At 38.7% G+C, this 18,660-nt stretch overlaps 1 protein-coding gene across 13 annotated transcripts in view; it reads right to left on the bottom strand.

Annotated features, from left to right (window-relative positions):
• The window catches only part of PAK3 (p21 (RAC1) activated kinase 3), a 287,741-nt gene that overhangs the window by 77,088 nt on the left and 191,993 nt on the right, over positions 1-18,660 (bottom strand). For 7 of the 13 annotated variants that reach the window (XM_055267039.2, XM_055267040.2, XM_063634317.1 and 4 more), the window contains 2 exons: positions 9,837-9,937; positions 4,155-4,308 (listed from right to left, as the gene is read on the bottom strand). In XM_055267039.2, coding sequence (XP_055123014.1) covers positions 4,155-4,308; positions 9,837-9,937 — 255 coding nt within the window. Of the gene's footprint in view, positions 1-4,154; positions 4,309-5,480; positions 5,526-7,122; positions 7,186-9,836; positions 9,938-18,660 lie in introns of all 13 variants that reach the window. The other 6 variants (XM_063634312.1, XM_063634313.1, XM_063634314.1 and 3 more) reach the window with 2 other exon arrangements.

The following is an 18,660-nucleotide window of genomic DNA, read 5'->3' as shown; positions in this document are numbered from 1 at the left end:
AATTGCAGAAATAACCAATTCATGAGTTTCAAACTGCATGCCATTCTGAGTATGATAAAATCTCACGCAGTCCTGCTCTATTCCACCTGAAATGTGAATCATCCTTTTGTGCAGTGTACCTACTCTGTTTACACTACCAGCCTATTAGTCACTTAATAGCCAGTTTGGTTATCAGAACAACCATGGAGCTATCACAGTGCTTGTAGTCATGTACCCCTTATTTTACTTCAAAATGGCCCCAAAGAGCAAAATTAGTGATGCTGGCATATTGTTATAATTGTTCTATTTTATTATTGGTTAGTGTTGTTTATCTCTTACTGTGCCTAATTTATAACTTTATCATAGGCAAGTAGGTATAGAAAAAAAACATGGTATACATAAGGTTCAGTACTATCCACGGTTCCAGGCATCCATTGGAGGTCTTACAATATATTCCACATGGGTAAGTGGAGAACTACTCTTTATCTAGGATTTTTCCCACTTTCTTCTCTCCCTACTTCCTTTCCATTCCTTCTTTCCACCTTCCTGTGCTATCTCCATTCTTCTCCTCTTACTCAATTAGTCAGTCCTAATACCAGAGCATTCAGAAAACCTATGATGAGGTACACTCAGCTCAGTACAGTACAACTGTACAGTTGAGTTTTAATATAGTTGTCAGGATTTCATCTTTGTAAGTTGAGAGAAATTTGGCATATAAAACTCAGTGTTAAACAGCAATGGCTATTTGGAGTAAAGAACAAACTCTGATACTCTAAAGTGTATTCATGGTCACAGTGAAATGATTTCTTGAATACATTTTCAGTTCTGGTTGCCTATGGTTCTGACTTGGAGCACAGCTCTTGATTTTCTCACATGAAACATTTTTTGATATGTCACCAGGATCTCTTAGATATTTTATTCTATGTGGAAGCTTAAATATAGTAAAAAGTTTTCCTTGATGGCTTTCTTTTTAGGTTTTCAACATTGGATAACAGCAGTTAAGCAATCTTCTCATTTAAAAAAAAAAAGTCCAATTTAGCAGTTTGAGCTTTGATATTTGATATGGCCAAATCAGACACTCTTCCCCTTCCAAGGGTATCCTTGGGTCATTCTCAAAGAAACTTAAAGCCTGCTTATACTAAATCCAGTGCAAAGAGGTAAGGGCTCCTTATAGCTGTAGTACTAATGATAATACTCCCTTCATTCTTTAGATGTTAATAAGTTAATAAATTATTGCAGAGAGAGAATTCAAATCATCTATCTCAAAATGTGAAAGTATTATTTGGTATATATATTTCTGTTGCTGATATGGTTTGCCTGTGTCCCCACCCAAAAATAAACTTGAATTATATCTCCCAGAATTCCCATGTGTTGTGGGAGGGACCCAGTGGGAGGTAATCGAATTATAGTGGCCGGTCTTTCCCATGCTGTTCTCGTGATAGTGAATAAGTCTCACAAGATCTGATGGGTTTATCACGGGTTTCTACCTTTGATTCTTTCTCGTTTCTGTTGCTGCTGTGATGTAAGGAATGCCTTTTGCCTCCCACCATGATTCTGAGGCCTCCCCAGCCATGTGGAACTATAAGTCCAATTAAACCTCTTTTGATTCCCAGTCTTAGGTATGTCTTTATCAGCAGCATGAAAATGGACTAATACAGTAAATTGGTACCAGTAGAGTGGGGTGTTGCTAAAAAGATACCCAATAATGTGGAAGAGACTTTGGAACTGGGTAACAGGCAGAGATTGGAACAGTTTGAAAGGGCTCAGAAGAAGACAGAAAAATGTGGGGAACTTTGGAACTTCATAGAGGCTTGTTGAATTACTTTGTCCAAAATGCTGATAGCAATAAGGACAATAAAATTCAGGCTGAGGTAGTCTCAGATGGAGATGAGGAACTTTTGGGAACTGGAGCAAAGGTGACTCTTGTTATGTTTTAGCAAAGACACTGGTGGCATTTTGCCCCTGCCCTAGAGATGTGTAGAACTTTGAACTTGAGAGAGATGTTTTAGGGTATCTGGTGGAAGAAATTTCTATGCAGCAAAGCATTCAAGAAGTAACTTGGGTGCTGTTAAAGGCATTCAGTTTTATAAGGGAAACAGAGCATAAAAGTTTGGAAAATGTGCAGCCTGACTATGCGATAGAAAATAAAAACTCATTTTCTTGGGAGAAATTCAAGCTGGCTGCAGAAATTTGCATAAGTAGCAAGGAGCCTAATGTTAATCCCCAAGACCATGGGGGAAATGTCTCCAGGCCATGTCAGAGACCTTCACAGCAGCCCCTCCCATCACAGGCCCATAGGCCCAGGAGGAAAAAGTGGTTTTGTGGACCAGCTCCAGGGTCCCCATGCTGTGTGCAGCTTAGGGGCTTGGTGCCCTGTGTCCCAGCTAATCCAGCTTTATCTGAAAAGGGCCAACATACAGCTTGGGCTGTGACTTCAGAGGGTGGAATCCCCAAGCCTTGGCAGCTTCCACGTGGTGTTGAGCCTGCATGTGCACAGAAGTCAAGAACTGAGGTTTGGGAACATGCACCTAGATTTCAGAAGATGTATGGAAATGCCTGGATGCTCAGGCAAAAGCTTGCTGCAGGGGTGGGGCCCTCATGGAGAACCTCTGCTAGGGCAGTGCAGAAGGGAAATGTGGGCTCAGAGCCCACACACAGAGTCCCTACTAGGGCACTGCCTAGTGGAGTTATGAGAAGAGGGACACCGTCCTCCAGACCCCAGAATGGTAGATCCACTGACAGCTTGCACCTTGCACCTGGAAAAGCCACAGACACTCAACAGCAGCCTGTGAAAGCAGCCGGGAGGGAAGCTGGATCCTGCAAAGTCACAGGGATAGAGCTGCCCAAGACCGTGGGAACCCACCTCTTACATCAGCATGACCTAGATGTGAGACCTGGAGTCAAAGGAGATCATTTTGGAGCTTTAAGATTTGACTGCCCCACTGGATTTTGGACTTGCATGGGCCCTGTAATCCCTTTGTTTTGGCCAATTTCTCCCATTTGGAATAGCTGTATTCAACAAATGCCTGTACCCCTATTGTATCTAGGAAGTAACTAGCTTACTTTTGATTTTACAGGCTCGTAGGCAAAAGGGACTTGCTTTGTCTAAGATGAGACTTTGGACTGTGGACTTTTGAGTTAATGCTGAAATGAGTTAAGACTTTGGGGGACTGTTGGGAAGGCATGATTGGTTCTGAAATGTGATGGCATGAGATTTGGAGGGGCCAGGGGCAGAATGACACGGTTTGGCTGTGTCCCCACCCAAATACCAATTTGAATTGTATATCCCAGAATTCCAACATGTTGTGGGAGGGACCCGGGGGTGGGTAATTGAATCATGGGGTCTGGTCTTTCCCATGCTATTCTCATGATAATGAATAAGTCTCATGAGATCTGATGGTTTTATCAGGGTTCTCCACTTTTTTCCTTCACATATTATCTTGCTGCTGTCATGTAAGAAGTGCTTTTCACTTCCCACCATGATTCTGAGGCCTCACCAGCCATGTGGAACCGTAAGTCCAATTAAACCTCTTTTTCTTCCCAGTCTTGGACATGTCTTTACCAGCAGCATGAAAATGGACTAATACAGTTGCTTATAGTGCAAATTTGAACATCAAATCTCCAACAAAAGACTAAATCTACACACTAGCGAATAAGGTCAAGATTTGGCAGTAACATGGATATTTCAGTTTCTAAAAATAGTCAGACATAGTTTTCTCTTTTCAGTCTGATTTGAAGGTCTTATCAAAATAACCTGACACCAAAAAAAGTGTGCTGTGTCATCACGGTGTAAATCAATGAATCTAAGGGACAAAATAAATTTCCAGAGAGCATGGTTTCATGCATACAACTCTTACTTCATGAACACATAACAAAATCCAGTAAGTGACTGAGTGTCTTTATTACAGTAAAGATACAACAATTGTGACTACCAATTCAAGCTCACAACTACTACTTCACTAAATAATTACCTTATTTTGATTCTAAACATACTTGAGTTATATAACTTAACATCAACCTCAAATTCCAACTCATTTTTTGGTTTCCTTATGTTGATGTCATTTGGAGAAGGTACTAGAACCGACTTCAAATGTCCCACAGACATTTTGTTCTCAACATGACACTCTGAAATTGAAATTACTTCTTCATCTTTGATATCACAGACTTCCTCTTACCTCCTGATGTAAAGCTCATGTATTTCTGGTTGTTGACTGTTTCTTTGGAATCATAGAATTTGAGAACATCTAGAACAGCTTGTGGGTTCTTCTTCTGTTCCAATTTTGTTATGTTGGAGGTTTGGAGTAATCGTGCCCATTGCTCAGGAATTCCCTGTGGACAACCAAAGGGAAAGAATGGTAGCTCAGAACATTCTGCAGCAGCATTTTTATGTTCCAGTAAAGTTCTTCACCAAGAAGCCCATGCTACCTGTAGGATTACACTTGGGAAACTGAAGTTACATTCTAGATTTAAAGTTAGTAACTTAATAATGCAATCATTCTCTTCTCTAATTAAAACACAGAGGTAAAACTAGGATCCAACTTAAAAAGGGTGGGTGGGAGTATGACTGTGATAGAAAAAAAAAGCGCATGAAAATCACCTCCATATTGACTCTGCTCATCCATGAAATGATGTTTACGGCTTAGCTTATTTTTTTTCTGGCGACTCAGGGCAGACATAGCAAGACTTCTCTAAATTTGTGCACAGCATAGTAAAGTGCAGATCAATGGATTTTATGACTGGAATAACATAAGCTGTTTCTGGTCATGTTGTAATCAGAATATATTTTAGAATAAAAGGAAAGGATCACCCTTGGTCAGGTTATACTTTGTGATTACAAAATGTAATTTTTTGGGTCTAGAGCTTTACTATAAAGGCAGGTTGGTAGGAGACAAAAATAGAATTGTGGAGGAGCAAGAACCACTGAGATGCTAAACAGTAACATTAATGCTGCTTTGGGCATTTCCCCTGCAGCTTTCTTCAGGGCATGCCCTCCTTCTCCTTTCCTCTCTCTCTCCCTTCCTCCTCACTTCATTTATAGGCCACAAAGAACCTGGGGACTATGAAAACCACGACAAAGCCTTGTGATAATTTATAATAATCTGAAGCATTTAGAGCAGAGAGGAGGGAGTATTTGGAAATCTAACCAAGGAGAATTGCAAAAATTAGAGGTTAGCTTTGCATTGAGCATTCAACATTCTTTCCTACATGTTCAGCCTACAGAAGTCCCAATTTCATAATTATCCAACCTCCAAGAACAACTTGGAGAGAGAAACAGACACACTATTCCTGAAGTGCATCCAGACACAATTTATGTGGCTTTATCCTATGAAGTCTCGGCAAAACAATGTGTGACGTGGGCCTCCAGAGTTTGGGAATGACAACAAAAAAAGTGAGATAAGCCAAGCAACAACTCTACTGCACACACATGAACCTGCTGCTGCAGTGCTATGACATCTCAAAGAAGCACTTTGATGCAAGCTTCTTTTGGGCCTGTGACGCACCTCTGGGAGCTTCCCTGGGCACATCTGTGAGCCATAGAGATCTGGCTGTAATGGACGTAAATAAAGAAAGAAAAGAAAGTTAAAACAGAATGTGGGACAACTTAGAAGGTGGGAGGAGATGAAACCAATGGGTCTGAATGGGGGGAGTCCCTTCTAAAGTGGGGCGGTTATGAAAATAGGGAGGTTTTAACTAAATCAGGGACAGGACAGGCTACAGGACAACAGATTTAAGAGAACAGAGAGAACGACAATGTTCCAAAGTTTGGATGTATAATTCCACTTTTGGCAAGATGCTTCCTCCATAAATATGTATTAATAAGAATTATTAAATGATTGTAGAAATTATTAAAAGGCAGAAACATGAATTTGGAGGCAAGAAGGATGGCATCATGAAAAGCTTTGACAATAATTTGTAAGTTGTTTTTATAATTGGGTGATCACAGGTAGCCAATGGCCATGTGATAAACTTACAAATTTCAGTTCCCAATTCTGGTTAACCAATTTTAGTTTCAAAAGTGTGTATGTGGCTAAAATTCAAAGGATGGCTGTATGGAAACACTGAATTTTATTCTCATTGATGTGATTCTTTTGCACTTTGTAGCTGAAGTCATGGCTGGCTTAGAGAAAACTAGATAAAGAACATTCCCACACAGCCAGACTCTATATGTTAAGTTTCTTAGATATTTAGACCAGGGAAAGGGAAACAATTCCATTTCAAACCATATATACATAATTTCCATTTTAGTGCTGCAGTTCTAAAATCCCACTTCCCACAAAATAAGACAAGATATAAGGTAACAGCTTTGCCTAAATAAAGGTATCTCAAATGCTACAGAAACATGCTTGACCCAACTGGCTTGATTTTGTATATATGTCCTTGATTCCTGGTATTTGGGGTTACTCCAAGCACAGTGAAACGAAACTTTTACATGCATTTTTCACGCGGCTAGATGCTAAAGCCTTAAGCCAAAAATTTGAACTCAAGAGCCCATGCATGATCCCAGTTATGATTCTAAGTGCAATTAATAGAATTTGGTTAATACCGTAATGGCCAAAGGAGTTATTAAGTGTTACAAATTGAGGTATGCATTGCACATAACCACTAGAGCAGACGTTACTGGCATAATCATTACCATAATCATTAGAATATTGGCAGTTATTATACATTCCCATGGCACTTCTAAACTTTTGTGATAAATAGTCTTATGATCACTAGACAGCAGGAAAAAATGCTGTCAATAGCAGAAAATCCTCCAGACAACTATACTTACCACATGACTACACTGCTGACATAATTTTGACTACACTGGCTGACATTTCTTTTTTCTAAGTTGAGACAAATCCAATTATCAATAAAACCCGACATTCAAATTTGAATGTATGCCACAAAGGCACATAGTCATAAAGCCATCTCATTATGACACGTTGAGGAACTAATCCCAAAAGTTAGACAGCTAATGAAGACCTAGGAGTTTGAGCATCAGAAGCAGGAGCACATATCAATGCCTGACTGTGTATAGGATACCAACTAGAAGTACATCAAGCTGGGGGTTGTCCAGTGTAGCCCAGGAGAATGGCAGCATGATATAACAGGCCAAGCATTTATCTTATCATAAGAAATGATAATTTATATCACTCATACCATTTTTCCCTCTGATTGACTTGAAGCGACCGTCACAGGTCTAGAGGTCTGGAAAGGGGAGTTCTGAAGTATTTGGGACAAAAATGGCAATATAAAGGATGAGGACTTGTAATCATTGAATACCAAAAATCTCACCTCCCAACCTACTTTTAGCTTCAGGGTCCAAGTGTATGACCAGGTATACAAGGTCATATGGGCCAATTAGCCAGAGAGTAATCACCAAGCAACACAGCAAATCAGTGCCCAAATATTCAAAATAACAAGCCCTTGTAAGACAACTGGATTAGATAGTTCAGCAAATTGCACAAAATTCAACCTCAACAGCCACGATAATCAAACTTAATATGATCCCCTCCCAACACACAGTAAATTAGTGGTGCTATGACAATTAGGACCCAATTCTAAACCCTACCAATAAAAAGACTTTCTTAAAAGCTTTTTATAATTTGGCATGTTTACATTTAATAAACATAATAATATAGTAAATGTAAATCACAGGTTAAAAAAGTACCAAAAAGGGTAGAATTTGGCATCTTTAAAAATAATGTATGAACAAGTAGTTACAAAAGATCATCAGGATGACAATAAAGTACTTCCATTTTCTAAATTTAGCCTATGTCTTTCTATATATTCAATGGATTCGTAACAATGGAATACTTCCAAACAGCTATCTTATTTCAAATTGGGGATATTTTTAGTAGGGAGAGGAGCATTTGTTTCATATGGTTTGGTTGTATCCAACTGTTTTTCATCATTGGAAAGATAGTCCATCACTTTGGGTTCTTTGGTTTCTAATTGACAGCAAAATGAAGATGACTGGTGCTGCAGTCAGCAAGATGGTGGTGATTTACTTTCTTTCATTTCCATTCAGAATCCAGAAAGATAAATGAAAGAGCTAGAGATAGAGATACTCTATCATAAAATGACAAGTAAGTCTGAAAAGTGGAAAGAATAAAATATTGGAGAGCAACTAGAATATCACATGAGATAACTGGATGAGAAAATTTTCACATCAGAAAACAAAAAGGAAGAAAAAAAGAAAAGAAAAATAGTAAATGACAACAATAAAACACAAGAGTAGTTTAAATGAGGAAAAGCACAGAGAACATTAAAATGTCAAAGCTGGAAAAATTAATAAAAAAGGGAAGAGTTATTAGGCAAAACTTTTATAAAGTTTAAGGGATTTTCTTGTTTCAAGTGTCAGCAAAAATAGTTACAATCTTTTTATAATTTTTAAAAAATAGAACGTTTTTCAGGTTATACAAATTACTTTTTTTCTGGTGGTGATGATGGTGGTGGTAGTCGTAATAGCAAGGTTGGAGTATCTAAGTGTGGCTAAGCGAATATTCTGCAAATATAGTAAAGACTGGGTTCACACTCAAAGCCATTTGAGTAATGTCTCTGACTTTAATGATGTAATTGGTTAAATCTTATCTATCTCCACTTTATGTGTCAATATTTCTTAACGTTCTCCTCTGCTTGTTACTGAGAACGCAGAAATAATCAGCTTACACCACTTTATGAGGCCAAGGTGTTTACTGTTTCCATTTCCATTCTCCTATCACTTACTTCCAGAATTGAAAAAATAAGATAATTTGATTGTCAATTCAGCAACATTGCTTCTCCACATAGATTAATTTGTTCCTTCTTTTTTTCCACTTAATCATATAACACAGTCTATTCACTACTATGTTATGAAACAAAAAACTCAACTACTTAATATGTAAATTTCTCTCTGGTTTAACAGCCCAGGAATTGATGGTGATGGCTCTATCAAAGATTTTTTTTGAAATGCCCTCAAATTTACTCCTTATTTCAGAATGTACATTTTGATGGAGTTCATTAATAGTATGGGAAAAGGTAGTTGACCTTCCTGGGGACATATTTCTTGCCATAGCCATATCTTTTCTCTCATTGAGCTAAAAAAAAAAAAAAGAGATACTAGTTCTTTTTTTAAAAAAAAAAAGTATAAAATTCCATAGATCTGAGATCTTGTGCTATTTGAGCACTACAAATATTCAGCAAAAGGCTTGATCTATAGCTATGGTCTATCCAGAGAATTCTTATTGGTATTTACTATGGATTGCATGACATCTCTAGAGAGAGATATCTAGAGATAGAGGAGAGAGATGCACATAACAACTAGAACATACATGATATATCCATCAATATTTCTTCTTGAAATATAAGGTTTTATGAATATCTACAAAATGTACCTACTAAAAATTGTAAAAATAATCTACATTCTTGAAATCAAAGGGAAAACCAGGTCAGTTCCATAGAGATTCTTGGTTAGTGTAGTTAGCTGATCTGGGTATTCTAGGTTTTAATGTAAAGCCTGAATTATTCAGATGAATTATTTTCACTGGCCAAGGTGAGTAGATGATTATCTGATTCAGTTCACTTGATAAAGAAAAAGCTCAGGCAGTGTCTCTGTGCCAGGAGTACATTTTCTGTGCCATGGTTAGTTAATATTTTCAACCAAGTTGAGACTATACAGTGATCAAACTTTTTTAAAAGATGGACAAAACAATTTGGTCAATGCTGTTGCCATCATCTATTTCCATCTATGATTGCCTAGGCAATGTCCATCTTATTTGGAACCATCAAAAATATTAAGTCTGACATTTTGGGACATGGCAATTCTTGCTTGAAACCTATTTTCACAAAGGAATTTTTCGTGGCTTACAAAACAAAACAAGGAGCTTACTCACAGTGAATTCCCCGGTGACTGCATCAAACCCCACATGAATCGTATGCTCAAAGTCTGAAGGAAGAGAGATCTCTGGGCGCTCTTTCTCCTTCTTCTTATTGGCTAAAGGCAAAATGTTAACACGTATTTATTTGGGGTATAGTTTTGGCATCCACAAGTTGTACAATTAGGTTCATCAAAACAATTACAAAGTTGAAAGACAATTGATTCCAACACAATTTTAACAACACTTAACTCCAGAAATTCCAATTATTTGCAGAAGTAGCTAAGAGGGTGATGACAAATGTCATATCCAAATAATTCAAAATTTCCAAAACTCATTTGAAACAAATCTCTCATTCAAACTGATTTATGCCTTTTACCAGTGCAACCAGGAGGTATCTAGGGATATTGTGTTTAACTGGCTTTGTTGAATCAAATACCACTTACTAAGGAAGAAATTCATCATACACAAGTCAAGCTAAGGCATACTATTAGAAAGAACAGAAAAGCACTTCAGCTTTCAATAAAGATACTGTGAATTGTTTCTATGTTAACGATAGCTAATAATCAAGTGGTTGGTACTTATTTAACATGTTTATATTATTAACCATATCTTAATAGACTCTTCTATTAACAAGAATACCACTGCAAATCAATTATGTTACAAATCTTTTTTATTATTAAAAATATTTCAATCATTTCCTACCCAGCACTTTGCTAGTAAAAAGCTACAAATTGCTGCTTTTTTTTACTGAATTAATTTTATTTAGTTTTCAGAAAACTTAAAGCCATTCCTTGGTTTAGTTTTTCTAGTTTGTAGTTATTTTTCCATGTTTCCATTGTATTTTGTCATATCAGCCATTCAAAAATCATTGTCTTTTTCAAGTAGCAGATTTTTCAAAGTTACATAATTACAAATAAATGTATCAGTAGCTCACAATTTAAAAGCCTATAAAGATATAATCACTGAATAAACTAAGTTGAGAACTATAGTCTATCTGGAAATAGTTCCCAGGAGGAAGTCACTGTGGAAACACTCTAAAATGGCATCTAGTAGCTTCCATAACACACTTATTAGCAGATCTGAGCATGTATCTCTGGTGAGGCTGCATTTCACACTGAAAAAAATAGTACTCACCCTCCTAATACAGGGCATGTCAGCATGAACCAGGTTTACCCAGTTAAAACCAATCAACTTCAGAATTGCCAGGGCGGTCAATTTAGAACATTCTGGTTCAAATAGATGTTGCCTTGGCCTGAATTACAGACAACACTCAAGTGTATATGTATTATTGGTTTCGTGGGTTACCCATGATAAATTTTAAATTCAAAATTTTTCATGTTCAAAGGCTATTCTTATGGCTTCTTGTCTCATTCCACTCTCTCTCACTGTTCCTTATCTTCAGCCACAGGACAGAGATATGGGGCAGAAATATGAAAACTGAAGTAGTGAGAGGAACTATACAGGATCAGGAAAGAAAGGTTGGGAGCAGGGGAACAAGAGTCACCCAAGGCCTTTATCTGGCCATGGAGCACATTTAGGACTCATTTTGAAAAAATACATATATGCCATATAACTTACCCTTAGTACAGATTCCATTTTTACAGTGAGCCTACTTTATTCATGAATATTATTCTAACAGTGAAGTTTAGAGTTTTCTGTTGGTACTCCTACTTCCCCTGCATGTTTGTGAACTATAGCTAACATTTATACTTGTTCAACTACCATTTTTTACTTGTTCAGAAAGGCACTCCGGTGTCATCACTCTACTGAAGGTATCCTAGCCACTCCTGTATTCATTTTCTTACTTTTTCTCTTTCATGATGTCCCATCCATGCTGGCCATGGCTAGCTACTTCTCCTTCTACTTCCTTGACAATGTGGCCTGGCATTCCTCCTTTCTCAGTGACCCTTCTTTCTTTGATTGTCATTGCTTTTGCCTTTGCTAGTACAGTTTTTGGCCTTCTACATTTCTTTCTCTATTGGATTGCCTCCACTCCCAAATACTAACTCATGTTAGGTAATTCCCTAATCTGTGGTTGGCAGGGGTGGATCCACATGTTGGAGGACCAAATACTTTATGTAATTTGAGAGAAGTTTCCCTTTAAGTAAAAGACCTTATAAAATTACAAATACAAATGTACTGGGGCCCCTCGAGGGCCTTGGAAGGGTTCCAGGCAAGTGAGGAACTCTGAAGGAGCAGTTTCATTCACTTCACAGTAATTAGCTCTTGGTAAGCTTTTTGGGGTCAATCTTCTCAAAAATCTGAAGAAAGCTATGGAACTTCTGCCCATAAAAAGGTACTATATACATATACTTTCACAGGTTCATAATTCTCCTGGACTCCGAGTTAAGAGCCCCTACCTTAATCTGTACCTCCAAATCTTATATCATTTTGAATTCATGGCCCCTCTTGTCAGCAAATACACTTTCCCAACTTTTCTATTAGTATTGGCAAAATATTTGTAGCAAATTGACTAAGCACTCCACTTGGGCTGAGTTATACGCAGAATTGGCTTAATGGTGTTTTCCTAGAAGGCCACCAGACTGCCAATGCCTTATCAGCCTAACTATGCAATGTTCTTCACTCAGGGCTAAGCATAACAAAGGCAGGAAGCCCAAGTTTGCTCCTCTTCTGGTGTTCCCTATCACAGTGAAATGATACCACTAACCACGCAGATTAGAGAAGAAGCAAGGCCTTAGGCTCCTCCTCCTTTAGGCGGCTCTAAGCAATGAAAAAAAAATTATGATCCTCCTCTCCAATATGCAATTCAAATAAAAACAATACTAAGGCATAAACAATTAAGGAAGTGCGAAAGTTCTGATGTTCCTATGGTGAGTGAGTCTTTTTTTAAGCTATGTATTCAAAATTAAACTGTTTCCACATTTCGGATACTTCAGATTTACTAGATGCCATATACAAATGCTTGCTCTGGCTCCTGAGTAATCCAGCACTGGCCCAGCTGCCCAAACCAAGAATCTGGGAGTCATCTTTCACTCCTTCTTTATTTCTATGCTAAGTGATCATCAAGTTTTGTATATTCTATCTCCTAAACTGGTCTTGAATCCATCCTCTTCTCTTCATCCCCACAAATAATTATCTTAGTCCAAGGCATCATCACTTCTCATTTAGCATCACTGCCTCCAATTTTATCCACTTCCATTCATTTCTCTACTCTGTGGCTAGATCACATTCTTGCATTTGTGTGTGTGTGTGTGTGTTGTTGTTGTTGTTTGTTTGTTTGATGGAGTCTCGCTCTGTTGCCCAGGCTGGAGTACAGTGGCATGATCTCGGCTCACTGCAAACTCCACCTCCCAGGTTCAAACGATTCTCCTGCCTCAGCCTCCTGAGTAACATTCTTGCCTTTAAGATGCTTAAATGCTGTTCCCTATTACCCATAAGTTAAAAGTTCATGTTTCTTAGCATGATATCCAAGGGCCTGCATGATATGTTCCTAAGTTTACCACTCCAACCTCTCTATTCTTGCCATGTGCCCCATTACTTGTACACATTCAATGCTCCCTAAATTACCAGGCTTTCTCATACCTCCAAGCTTTTATACATGCTATACCTATGCCTGGAAAGTCTTACATCTTACCCTCTCCCCCAAATTTATGGGGATCACTCCTATTAGTCCTTACTCTTAAAGACTCACTCTTGGGCTTTTTCTCCTTTGGCAAATCTTTTCCTATCTCCCCTCTGCAGACAAAGTTAAATGCTTGTCCTTTCATGCTCCCGTAGAGCTACTCAGTGTCTACTTTGAGCTTGGTACCATTAGCATAGGATTGTTATTTTTTACATATCTACCTCTCTATCTAAAATTTGAGATACTTGACAGTAAAAGAGTGTAATTTATTTATTCTCACATTCCCCAGCAACTAGCTTGTACCTGCACACCTAATAGCTATCATGAATGGGACACTCACCACGTGCCAAGTATCTGGGGCTATCTCATTTAATCTCCACAACAGTCATATGAAGTAGGTCTTGTTCTTGTTTTACAGATGAGGAAAGTGGGACTTATTGGGGTTAAATCATATACCCAGGGTTACACAGCTGGCAAATATCAGAGCCAGGATTTGAATCTAGGTCCCCACTTTGTCTCCAAAACCAAAGTATTCAACAGTTAAACTATTTCTCAGTGGCATTAAAAAACAAAAAAAGATTTGAGCTCTAGCTTTCAGTAAGTGTTTAGTGATAAACTAGACCCTAGATGAGAACCGGTTTTTCTTTTCTTTTGTTTTTTAGATACACTAAAATGTCTGTGTCACCCTGCAAAATTCTGTGAGCATTTGTCATTTATCTTAAGGCTCAACCTGGTCAGCTCTCTGGGTTGATATTTGCAGAGAGCAGAAGTCCAAAAAAGTATCACTTTCTAAGTGTATCTCCCATATTCTATTGGAACTCAGAACAAGGCTACAAATTGCTGCCTGGACCACAAACTGCAAACAGCATTTGGCCTTGAGATCTATTGGGAGTTCTGGTTGTAATTCCCGGGGCCAGCTAATCTCTCCAGAATCTCTCATCCTGACATATTTCTCTATTGTGCTACTTCATAAAGAATGAGAAGTCCCTCTAGTCATCTATCATCTTTTATATGCCCACCCCAGTGTTCTGCATTTCTTTTACCTGCAAGAGTTTGTCCTATCAGAAACATTTTTTTCTACATTTTCTACCTCTTCCTTCACCTCTTGCCTTAGGTTTTCATACTTCACTGTACATCATTTTCATCAGAGAACTTAAAAAAACAAAGAGAGATGCCATCTCCAGAGATTCAGATTCAGTTAGTCTGGGGTAGCCTTAGGCATCTTTATTTTTTAAAACTCCTCAGGTATTTCTATTACTTAGCTGGGATTGAGAACAACGACTTTAGACTCTACTAACCATTGAGGGTACCACTTCCTTAGATAAGACTGGTGGAGGCTGCTCACCCTTTCTCATCCCAAGCCTATAGGTCTGAGAGAATGGAGAAGGCAGACTTTCTCTTTTTTTACTCCAAATGATTTGAGATCAGTACTTCTACACTTGCCTACACAATCCTCTCTTTTGAGATTATCACCACCTAGTTCCCCTGGCCAAGTGCGTCGTTCTCCATTGAGGACTTTGGCTCCCAGTCTTCCTTCCTACATTCTGTGCTGCCACCACTGTGTGAAACAGGGTATTAATGGACACCTCCTTCATACCCTTTCCTTATGGATCCTTGATCTCTCTCAACTCTAAAGAATTTTACCTCCCTTCCACTTCTGCAGTCATTCCCACAGCCATCTTTTAAACCATTGGTTCTCAAGCAGGGCTGCATATCAGAATAACCTGTAGAGTTCCATAAAATACCAATGTCTAGAGCCCACCAATAACCTACTATATCAGGATTTCTGGGGATGAAACCTGGGCAAATGAATTTTTAAAACTCCAGAGATAATGTGCAGCCAGAGTGGAGAACCACAGTTGCCCCAGATCTTTTTATTATCCAGAATAACCCTTTCTCTGCAATATTCAACCTTGTTATCTCATTCTCTGAGCTCAGCATCCCATCTGGCTAACCTGCTAATTGTTTCAAGTGCTTACTCCTATTTTACTTGTTCTTTGATCTCAAGACCTCCATTTCTAGAAGGTAATGGGGAATATTGAAACAAGGCAATAACAGCAGATTTGAGTTTCAAAATATCATCCTAGTCACTTCCATTTTTAGCCAATTTCTCAGCTCCCTTCTGGCTGAGACTCTATGGTCCAGCATGTAAATTGCTCTTATGCCTCTGTCCTGGAAAATTTCACTCTTTGACTTCTTGTTATAATTGTCCTATGAAACCCTACCCTAATAGGATCCAACTATGAAAGCTCTCCACTTCTATGTCAAGGCTGCCAAGAGTTGCTGGAGGGAAATCACACAGCCATGCAGATTGGTTGGTGCTTATGATAGCTGGGTCATTAATGGTGCTTGACAATAGTTTCCTCACCCCTTGCCATCTTCCTTTTCCAATCACCACACCCAATATTCCAGAAATTCAGAACTCCACTCTAACTTTGGCTCTATCCCCTCCTGCCTTACTTTCAGCATATGACCTTCCTTCTACTTCACTGAGATAAATGGAGGGACTCCTTTTTTTCAGTTGGAAATTCCTTTGATTTCACTTTCTCTCCCACCCCTATGAATTTATCTCCAGCTGTAGCATCTTCTTCTCTTCTGCCTCACTCCTGCCACTTTCTACCTAAAGTGAATCCACCAATTATGCTCTATTTCTTCTTGTATCCTCAATCTCTCCCTCTCAACTGGCACTTCTCTTTTGGCTTAAAAAACGTGCTGAGATCACCATTGTCCTTAAAAATTAAAATGCTTCTGCTTCTTCACATACTTCTCTAGCTGTTATAGTCTTAGCTTTTCTTTCTTTAGGTTAAACTTCTTGAAAAGGTAATCTAGATTTCCTTAGCTCTCACTCCTCAAACCAGTGTAATGACTCCCCTGAAGTCACAAATTAGCCTCCTCCTTGACCAATGGCTACTTTTCTGTCCTTACAAGTGTGGACCTCTCAGTAAAAACTGACATTTGTGACCACGAACTTCTTGAAGCTAACATTTCCCCCACCTTCTTTCATACAACTCTTTCCTAGAGTCTATTTCTGCATTTCTCAGTTTTCTTTCTCAGCCTCATTTGCAGGAGGCTCCTCATCCCTTCTCATCAACACACTTCTCCCTTGGGTCATCTCATCCACATGCATGATTTCAATCCCCACTGACACTAGTGATTCTCCATATATACCTCCAGCCATGACATCTCTGTTGTACCCCAACCCCATGTAGTTAACTGGCTATTGAACACCTCTATTTAGGTGCCTCACAGACCCCTCACACTAAATATTTTCAAAATCAAACCTAATTATTTCATTAATTATCTAACTAATTGCTTTTCCCTATCTAAAACAAGAAATAACAACTCTTTTGTTTCCTAACTCAACCTTCTCCAGCTCTTCCTCTCACCATCTGATTAGTTGCCTAGTTCTATGAATTCTCCTCCCTAAATAGTCCCTCTGCATTGTCCTCTCCTATTGCTGTTAGTGGCCCTTAAGCCAGGCCACTCTCATTTCTTACCTGTATGACTCCAACAGCCTGACTGGTCTCTTTCCCTCTCTTCCCGATTCCTCCTGTGGCTAGAGTGATATTTTGAAACACAAATATGATATCATTGCCCTGCTTCAATGTTCCCCCATTGCCTTCAGAATCAAATTTAAAGCCCTTAGCATGGCATAGATAAGCCCTCTAGGATCTGGTCCCCACTTACATCCACAGCTTCTTCTCTACCCCTCTCCCACTCTCAGAGCACCAGTTTTTCTGAACTACTTGTAGCTGTATTCATAGAAGCTCAACTAGCAGCATGTCATGCCTACTGCCTTCAAAATGATGGTCTTTCTACCTGGTGTGCCACTCACTCCTTAATGACTAGCTCTATGCCTCCTTTAAGACTCACCTCAGTTCAATAATCATCTCCTCCAGGAAGCCTTCCCTAGCCACTCCTTCCTTCAGTATTGAATAACTGCCTCTCTTCAGTTCTCATTCCTACATATTACACTTACCGCACTAAATTCTAATCATTGAATAACTTATCTGTGTCCCCGACTAGGCCTTTAGTTCTTTAAAGCCAGGGACTGGGACTTTTTCACCTTTGTACCCCAGCACCTGTCTAGCACAGCATCTGACTCAATGTTTAATGAATAAGCAAATGAACAAAAAATGAATGGATGAATGAATGACCTTCATTATATGAAATGAGGCCCAGTATATGGGGACAGGTCATGCCTATTTGCTGTAATGTGTTCATAGAAGAGGAGAAGATGATCGATGTCTGCCAAGAAGTCCTAAGGGTGAGGAGTGTATTTTAGAGTTGTTTTTGTAGTTGAAGTTGTTATTGGTGGCGTTGTTGCTGTTTTTCCCCCAACAGTGGGGATGACTCTATTCATTCAGGCACACCTCTTGCCAGGTACCACTTTGGGGCCAAAGGCATATATGGCAACTTAGCTGGGCATGGTTCAAGGTTGAGCAAAGCAACCAATTTTCCCCCCAGATGAAATCCCTGGATGGTGCTATGGCTGCCTTCTGAAAGCAATTTAGAAAGCTCTCACCTGAGTCTTCCTTGTTGTAGGAGTTCCATTTGTTATCTTCCCCTAAAATTCCTGGAAGTTTTGTTGGGCCTACTCACTGGAAGTCATATGGTCATTTTCAGATTTATTTTTTAGAACTCTTTCTAGCTTCTTGAAAACACAGCATGCAGGAAAAGAAAAAGGATGACAGAAGACAGACATAGGGAAATGCTTTCCTACATAAATTTAGCCTAAAAGCACAAAACAATAATCATCTTTTTAAAAGCAATGAAAAGCATGCAAAATATTCTGGTACATGTCATAATTTTAAAAGCAACATTTAAAGCCTTGTTAATACAGAAAGCTAAAAGCAAAATATCATATAAAGCGTTTTTACTGCAGGAATAATTTTTCTAAAGAAAAATAAACACATAGTCTGGCTAGTTCTATGAGGCAAGCATTTTACAACCCTGGCTCTAAAACACAACTTCCTCCTGCTACTGTCCCAGCTTCTTTTCCTTTGAATCAGTGAGTCAGTTAGCAACTATATTGAATTGTGGATGAATGTAGTGACAGGTTATTCTGGGTGATTCATTAGAAACTTCAGTAATATTCTGAACCTGCAATCGAACTGGGAAAATAACCTTAATAAACAAGAAATAGCAACAGAAACTACCAAAGGAAATTAGGTGCTAAGTTGGGCAGAATAGAGTAGAGTAGCATGTCAAAAGAAAAGATCACAGAAATCTGTGGTGGACAGTCAGGGCTTACTG

The sequence above is a fragment of the Symphalangus syndactylus genome, chromosome X, assembly GCF_028878055.3.
Source record: "Symphalangus syndactylus isolate Jambi chromosome X, NHGRI_mSymSyn1-v2.1_pri, whole genome shotgun sequence".
Taxonomy (NCBI): domain Eukaryota; kingdom Metazoa; phylum Chordata; class Mammalia; order Primates; family Hylobatidae; genus Symphalangus; species Symphalangus syndactylus.
Note: the sequence above shows the minus strand (reverse complement) of the source record. Positions and strands in the feature narration are given on the sequence as shown.